Source organism: Thunnus maccoyii, chromosome 13, assembly GCF_910596095.1.
Source record: "Thunnus maccoyii chromosome 13, fThuMac1.1, whole genome shotgun sequence".
NCBI lineage: Eukaryota > Metazoa > Chordata > Actinopteri > Scombriformes > Scombridae > Thunnus > Thunnus maccoyii.
In genome coordinates, this window is record NC_056545.1 from 31,148,306 (window position 1) to 31,157,508 (window position 9,203).

General features: G+C 38.0%; 1 protein-coding gene across 1 annotated transcript; it reads left to right on the forward strand.

The window, feature by feature from the left end:
* Positions 1-889: 889 nt before the first annotated feature.
* Positions 890-9,181, forward strand: LOC121910609 (cytadherence high molecular weight protein 2-like; the record flags this gene model as incomplete). The annotated part of the gene is made up of 1 exon (XM_042431858.1): positions 890-9,181. A coding segment is annotated over exon 1 (8,292 nt), but the record flags the coding sequence as incomplete, so codon positions are not given.
* Between the last annotated feature and the right edge of the window lie 22 nt (positions 9,182-9,203).

Consider the following 9,203-nt stretch of genomic DNA (forward strand, 5'->3'; position numbering starts at 1 on the left):
TGGATGGAAGCCAACTGATGTTGTAGAAGGTCAAGATCCTGAGAGACTGAAAGCAAAGTTGATGTGGGACAGAGAAGAACTAGATAGAGTTAATGATACGGTGAAGAAAGAGAAAATGGACTTGGAGCTGATGAGGTCTGACATCCTCAAACAAACTGACATATTACAACGAGATAAACAAGATATAAAGGAAGAGAAAGACAAGTTGGAAATCACAAATACTGAGCTGCAAAAGAAGAAAGAACATGCAGACAGTCTGTTTGATGAGATAAACAGAGAGAAAACCAACATTAAAGATCTGACCCTTCAGGTTCAGACCAGTAGAGAACAGCTGGAGAAAGTCATGAACATTATTGCCCTAAAACAAAAAGAACAAGAACTCAGAGACAATGACATAAAGAGACAAGAAGAAGAACTGCAAACCAGTAAGAAAAATGTACTGGCAGAAAGAGAAGAAGTGGAAGTTTTGAGGAAGGATCTCAACAAGAAGAAGGAAGAAGTTGAAGCTGCCATGAACAGCATCAGTGGAGAGAGAGAACAACTCAGTCAGATGAAGATGGGCATTGAGAGAGAGACAGAAATACTTTTCAATGAGAAAGAAGGAATTGAAGGAGAAAAGTCTGAGCTGAAAATGAAAGAAGATCAACTCATGACTAAAATGAAATCAGTAGAAACTTTAAAAGCCAAACTGAGACATCTCAATGAAAGAATGGGTGAAGATATGAAAACAAAAATCAACAGACTAGAAGAAAACAATGAAGATGTATTGAAACTGGTCAGTGCTTTAGAGCAGAAGCATGCAGCTCTGGATGAAGAGAAAGAAAATATGACATGTTACACTGAGATATTGGAGAAAGTAAAGGAAGGTCTGACAAGTTTACTGTCAGACATGAGAGAGGAAATGGAAAATCAATGGAAGAAAAACATTGAGTTGGAAAAACAAGATCTTGAAAATTTAAAGGCAGAGCTGAAACTAGAGAGAGAGGATCTGGATAAAGTGAATGAGATGATGATTAAAGAGAAACTGGAATTGGAGCTGATGAGGACTGACATCCAAAAGCAGATTGATACGTTAGAACAAAATAAACATGCAGAAGTAGAAGTAAAGGACACCAACGTCACAAGACTAACCGAAGAACTGCAAACCAGTAAGAACACCGTATTGGCAGAAAGAAAAGAAGTGGAAGTTTTGAGGAAGGATCTCAACAAGAAGAAGGAAGAAGTTGAAGCTGCCATGAACAGCATCAGTGGAGAGAGAGAACAACTCAGTCAGATGAAGGTTCGTATTGACATGGACAGAGAAATACTTGAGAAGGAGAAGGATAAAATGGAAGGACACCAGTCTGAGCTGAAAATGAGAGAGGATGAGCTCATGAGTAACTTATTATCAGTTCATATTCTGAGAGCTAAACTCAAAGAGGTGAATGAAAAGACACAGGAAGGCATGAAAAACAAAACAGAAAGATTAGAAGGAAACAATGAATATTTGCAAAGGTTATGCCTCGCAATGGAGCAAAATCTTGCACAGCTTGATCAAGAGAGAGACCAGATGTCAGTTTACAATAAAGTGATCCAGAGAGGAAAGGATGATCTGAAAGGTTTACTGTCACATATGGTAATACAGAGAGACAACATGGAAAACCAAAAGAAAGAGCTTTTGTTGGAAAAAGAAGAACTCTTCAAACTGAAGGCAGAGATGAAACTAGAGAGAGAGGATCTGGATAGAGCTAATGACATGATGAAGAAAGAGAAACTGGAGTTGGAGTTGATGAGATCTGATGTCCTCAAACAAACTGACATGTTAGAACGAGATAAACAAGATATAAAAGAAGAGAAAGACAAGTTGGAAATCACAAATACTGAGCTGCAAAAGAAGAAAGAACATGCCGACAGTCTGTTTGATGAGATAAACAGAGAGAAAACCAACATTAAAGATCTGACCCTTCAGGTTGAGACAAGTAGAGAACAGCTGGAGAAAGTCTCGAACATTATTGCCTTAAAACAAAAAGAACAAGAAGTCAAAGACGATGACATAAAAAGACAAGAAGAAGAACTGCAAACCAGGAAGAACAACGTACTAGCAGAAAGAGAAGAAGTGGAACTTTTGAGGAAGGATCTCAATGAGAAGAAGGAAGAAGTTGAAGCTGCCATGAACAGCATCAGTGGAGAGAGAGAACAACTCAGTCAGATGAAGGTTCATATTGACATGGACAGAGAAATACTTGAGAAGGAGAAGGATAAAATGGAAGGACACCAGTCTGAGCTGAAAACGAGAGATGAGCTCATGAGTAACTTATTATCAATTGAAACTCTGAGGGCTAAACTCAAAGAGCTGAATGAAAAGACATGTAAAGACATGAAAAACCAAATGGAGAGATTAGAAGAAAACAATGAAAATTTGGAAAGGTTATGCCTCACAATGAAGCAAAAGCTTGCACAGCTTGATCAAGAGAGAGACCAGATGACAGTTTACAATGAATTGATACAGAGAGGAAAGGATGGTCTGAAAGGTTTATTGTCAGATCTGGTAATACAGAGAGACAACATGGAAGACCAAAAGAAAGAGCTTTTGTTGGAAAAAGAAGATCTCTCCAAACTGAAGGCAGAGCAGAAACTAGAGAGAGAGGATCTGGATAGAGCTAATGACATGATGAAGAAAGAGAAACTGGACTTGGAGCTGATGAGATCTGACATCCTCAAACAAACTGACATATTACAACGAGATAAACAAGATATAAAAGAAGAGAAAGACAAGTTGGACATCACAAAGACTGAGTTGCAAAAGAAGAAAGAACATGCAGACAGTCTGTTTGATGAGATAAACAGAGAGAAAACCAACATTAAAGATCTGACCCTTCAGGTTGAGACAAGTAGAGAACAGCTGGAGAAAGTCATGAACATTATTGCCTCAAAACAAAAAGAACAAGAACTCAAAGATGATGACATAAAAAGACAAGAAGAAGAACTGCAAACCAGTAAGAACATTGTGGTGGCAGAAAGAGAAGAAGTGGAAGTTTTGAGGCAGGATCTCAACAAGAAGAAGGAGGAAGTTGAAGCTGCCATGAACAGCATCAGTGGAGAGAGAGAACAACTCAGTCAGATGAAGATGAGCGTTGAGAGAGAAAAAGAAATACTTTTCAATGAGAGGGAAGGAATTGAAGGAGAAAAGTTTGAGCTGAAAATGAGAGAAGATGAACTCATGACTAAAATGACATCGGTAGAAAGTCTGAGAGCCAAATTGAAATATCTCAATGAAAGGATGGGTGAAGATCTGAAAACAAAAATCAACAGACTAGAAGAAAACAATGAAGATGTATTGAAACTGGTCAGTGCTTTAGAACAGAAGCATGCAGCTCTGGATGAACAGAAAGAAAATGTGACATCTTACTCTGAGATATTGGAGAAAGTAAAGGAAGGTCTGACAAGTTTACTCTCAAACATCCAAAGAGAAGACATGGAAAATCAATGGAAGCAAATGTTTGGGATGGAAAAACAAGATCTTGAAAACCTAAAGGATGATTTGAAACTAGAGGATTTGGATAGAGTGAATGAGATGCTGAAGAAAGAGAAAATGGACTCGGAGTTGATAAGGTCTGACATCCTCAAACAAACTGAAATATTACAACGTGATAAACGAGATATAAAAGAAGAGTACACTGTACTGGCAGAAAGAGAACAGGTGGAACCTTTGAGAAAGGATCTCATTAAGAAGATGAAAGAAGGTGAAGCTGCCATGAAAAGCATCAGTGAAGAGAGAGAACAACTCAGTCAGTTCAAGACTGAAGTTGACATGGAGGGAGAAGAGCTTTCAACTGAAAGGGAAAAACAGGAAGAGGATCAACTCATGACTAAAATGAAATCTATAGAAGCTCTGAGAGTAAAACTTCGGCAGCTGAATGAAAGGATGGAGAACGACATGAAGAACAAATTACAGCAACTGGAACAACACAATGAACAGGTTCTTAAAGTGTGCTCTTTATTGAAACAAAAGTGTGGAGACATAGATGAAGTGAAAGACAGAATGTCTGCATATACTGAAATGTTCCATAGAGAGAAAGAAAGTCTGATTAGTCTGATATCAAACATGTTGATACACATACAAGGGATGGAAGATCAATGGAAGACAAAGAACACTGTTGAAGAACAAGACTTTGACAAACTGAAGGCAGAGTTGAAACAAGAGAGAGAGGATCTGGATAGAGTGAATGAGATGATGAAGAAAGAGAAACTGGACTTGGAGTTGAGTTTGAGGTCTGATGTCCTCAAACAAACTGACATATTACAGCAAGATAAACACGGAGAGGTAGAACTCATGGACACCAAGATCACTAGACTAACACAAGACGTGCAAACTAGTGAGAACACTGTACTGGCAGAAATAGAAGAAATGGAACTTTTGAGGAAGGATCTCAACAAGAAGAAGGAAGAAGTTGAAGCTGCCATGAACAGCATCAGTGGAGAGAGAGAACAACTCAGTCAGATGAAGATGGGCATTGAGAGAGAGAAAGAAATACTTTTCAATGAGAGAGAAGGAATTGAAGGAGAAAAGTCTGAGCTGACAATGAGAGAAGATGAACTCATGACTAAAATGACATCAGTAGAAACTCTGAGAGCCAAATTGAAATATTTCAATGAAAGGATGGGTGAAGATATGAAAACAAAAATCAACAGACTGGAGGAAAACAATGAAGCCGTATTGAAACTGGTCAGTGCTTTAGAACAGAAGCATGCAGCTCTGGATGAACAGAAAGAGAACATGACATGTTACACTGAGATATTAGACAAAGTAAAGGAAGGTCTGACAGGTTTACTCTCAAACATGATCATCCAGAGAGAAGACATGGAAAATCAATGGAAGCAAACATTTGAGATGAAAAAACAAGATCTTGAAAAGCAGAAGGATGATTTGAAACTAGAGAGAGAGGATCTGGATAGAGTCAATGAGATGATGAAGGAAGAGAAACTGGACTCGGAGTTGATGAGGTCTGATATCCTCAAACAAACTGACATATTACAAGGAGATAAACATGAAGAAGTAGAACTCAAGGACACCAAGATCACAAGACTAACACAAGAAGTTCAAATCAGTGAGAACACTTTACTGGCAGAAAGAGAAGAATTGGAAGTTTTGAGGAAGGATCTCAACAAGAAAAACGAAGAAGTTGAGGCTGCCATGAACAACATCAGTGGAGAGAGAGAACAACTCAATCAGATGAAGATGAGCATTGAAAGAGAGAAAGAAATACTTTTCAATGAGAAAGAAGGAATTGAAGGAGAAAAGTCTGAGCTGAAAATGAGAGAAGATGAACTCATGACTAAAATGACATTAGTAGGAACTCTGAGAGACAAACTCAAACATCTCAATGAAAGGATGGGCGAAGATATGAAAACAAAAGTTAACAGACTAGAAGAAAACAATGAAGCTGTATTGAAACTGGTCAGTGCTTTAGAACAGAAGCATGCAGCTCTGGATGAACAGAAAGAAAATATGACATGTTACACTGAGACATTAGACAAAGTAAAGGAAGGTCTGACAAGTTTACTCTCAAACATGGTCATTCAGAGAGAAGACATGGAAAATCAATGGAAGCCAACATTTGAGATGGAAAAACAAGATCTTGAAAACCTGAAGGATGATTTGAAACTAAAAAGAGAGGATCTGGATAGAGTGAAAGAGATGATGAAGAAAGAGAAACTGGACTTGGAGCTGATCAGGTCTGATATCGTCAAACGAACTGACATGTTACAACGAGATGAACATGAAGAAGTAGAACTCAAGGACACCAAGATCACAAGACTAACACAAGAAGTGCAAACCAGTGAGAACACTTTACTGGCAGAAAGAGAAGATTTGGAACTTTTGAGGAAGGATCTCGAGAAGAGGAAGGAAGAAGTTGAGGCTGCCATGAACAGCATCAGTGGAGAGAGAGAACAACTCAATCAAATGAAGATGGGCATTGAGAGAGAGAAAGAAATACTTTTCAATGAGAGGGAAGGAATTGAAGGAGAAAAGTCTGAGCTGAAAACGAGAGAAGATGAACTCATGACTAAAATGACATCAGTAGAAACTCTGAGAGCCAAACTCAAATATCTCAATGAAAGGATGGGTGAAGATATGAAAACAAAAATCAACAGACTAGAAGAAAACAATGAAGATGTATTGAAGCTGGTCAGTGCTTTAGAGCAGAAGCATGCAGCTCTGGATGATCAGAGTGAAAACGTGACATCTTACAATGAGATATTGGAGAAAGTAAAGGAAGGTCTGACAAGTTTATTCTCAAACATGATCATCCAGAGAGAAGACATGGAAAATCAATGGAAGCAAACATTTGACATGGAACAACAAGATCTTGAAAAACTCAAGGACGATTTGAAACTAGAGAGAGAGGATCTGAATAGAGTAAATGAGATGATGAAGAAAGAGAAACTGGACTTGGAGCTGATGAGGTCTAATGTCGTCAAACAAACTGACATATTACAACGAGATAAACAAGATATAAAAGCAGAGAAAGACATGTTGGAAATCATAAAGATTGAGCTGCAAAAGAAGAAAGAACATGCAGACAGTCTGTTTGATGAGATAAACAGAGAGAAAACCAACATTAAAGATCTGACCCTTCAGGTTGAGACAAGTAGAGAACAGCTGGAGAAAGTCATGAACATTATTGCCTTAAAACAAAAAGAACAAGAACTCAAAGACAATGACATAAAAAGACAAGAAGAAGAACTGCAAACCGGTAAGAACAATGTACTGGCAGAAAGGGAAGAAGTAGAAGTTTTGAGGAAGGATCTCAACAAGAAGAAGGAAGAAGTTGAAGCTGCCATGAACAGCATCAGTGGAGAGAGAGAACAACTCAATCAGATGAAGATGGGCATTGAGAGAGAGAAAGAAATACTTTTCAATGAGAAAGAAGGAATTGAAGGAAAAAAGTCTGAGCTGAAAGTGAAGGAAGATGAACTCATTACTAAAATGATATCAGTAGAGACTTTGAGAGCCAAACTCAAACATCTCAATGAAAGGATGGGTGAAGATATGAAAACAAAAGTTAACAGACTAGAAGAAAACAATGAAGATGTATTGAAACTGGTCAGTGCTTTAGAACAGAAGCATGCAGCTCTGGATGAAGAGAAAGAAAATATGACATGTTACACTGAGACATTAGACAAAGTAAAGGAAGGTCTGACAAGTTTACTCTCAAACATGGTCATCCAGAGAGAAGACATGGAAAATCAGTTGAAGCAGACGTTTGAGATGGAAAAACAAGATCTTGAAAACCTGAAGGATGATTTGAAACTAGAGAGAGAGGATCTGGATACAGCGAATGACATGATGAAGAAAGAGAAAATGGACTTGGAGCTGATGAGATCTGACATCCTCAAACAAACTGACATAGTACAACGAGATAAACAAGATATAAAAGAAGAGAAAGACAAGTTGGAAATCACAAATGCTGAGCTGCAAAAGAAGAAAGAACATGCAGACAGTCTGTTTGATGAGATAAACAGAGAGAAAAACAACATTAAAGATCTGACCCTTCAGGTTCAGACAAGTAGAGAACAGCTGGAGAAAGTCATGAACATTATTGCCTTAAAACAACAAGAACAAGAAGTCAAAGACAATGACATAAAAAGACAAGAAGAAGAACTGCAAACCAATAAGAACAATGTATTGGCAGAAAGAGAAGAAGTGGAACTTTTGAGGAAGGATCTCAATGAGAAGAAGGAAGAAGTTGAAGCTGCCATGAACAGCATCAGTGGAGAGAGAGAACAACTCAGTCAGATGAAAGTTCGTATTGACATGGACAGAGAAATACTTGAGAAGGAGAAGGATAAAATAGAAGGACACCAGTCTGAGCTGAAAACAAGAGAAGATGAGCTCATGAGTAACTTATTAACAATTGAAACTTTGAGGGCTAAACTCAAAGAGGTGAATGAAAAGACATGTAAAGACATGAAAAACAAAATAGAGAGATTAGAAGAAAACAATGAAAATTTGCAAAGGTTATGCCTCGCAATGAAGCAAAATCTTGCACAGCTTGATCAAGAGAGAGACCAGATGACAGTTTACAATGAATTGATACAGAGAGGAAAGGATGGTCTGAAAGGTTTATTGTCAGATATGTTTATACAGAGAGACAACATGGAAAACCAAAAGAGAGAAGTTTTGTTGGAAAAAGAAGATCTCTCCAAACTGAAGGCAGAGCAGAAACTAGAGAGAGAGGATCTGGATAGAGCGAATGGCATGATGGAGAAAGAGAAACTGGACTTGGAGCTGATGAGATCTGACATTCTCAAACAAACTGACATATTACAACAAGATAAACAAAATATAAAAGAAGAGAAAGTCAAGTTGGAAATCACAAATACTGAGCTGCAAAAGAAGAAAGAACATGCAGACAGTCTGTTTGATGAGATAAACAGAGAGAAAAACAACATTAAAGATCTGACCCTTCAGGTTCAGAGAAGTAGAGAACAGCTGGAGAAAGTCATGAACATTATTGCCTCAAAACAAAAAGAACAAGAACTCAAAGACATCAACATAAAAAGACAAGAAGAAGAACTGCAAACCAGGAAGAACAACGTACTAGCAGAAAGAGAAGAAGTGGAACTTTTGAGGAAGGATCTCAATGAGAAGAAGGAAGAAGTTGAAGCTGCCATGAACAGCATCAGTGGAGAGAGAGAACAACTCAGTCAGATGAAGGTTCGTATTGACATGGACAGAGAAATACTTGAGAAGGAGAAGGATAAAATGGAAGGACACCAGTCTGAGCTGAAAACGAGAGAAGATGAGCTCATGAGTAACTTATTAACAATTGAAACTTTGAGGGCTAAACTCAAAGAGGTGAATGAAAAGACATGTAAAGACATGAAAAACAAAATAGAGAGATTAGAAGAAAACAATGAAAATTTGCAAAGGTTATGCCTTGCAATGAAGCAAAATCTTGCACAGCTCGATCAAGAGAGAGACCAGATGACAGTTTACAATGAATTGATACAGAGAGGAAAGGATGGTCTGAAAGGTTTATTGTCAGATATGGTTATACAGAGAGACAACATGGAAAACCAAAAGAGAGAAGTTTTGTTGGAAAAAGAAGATCTCTCCAGACTGAAAGCAGAGCAGAAACTAGAGAGAGAGGATCTGGATAGAGCGAATGACATGATGGAGAAAGAGAAACTGGACTTGGAGCGGATGAGATCTGACA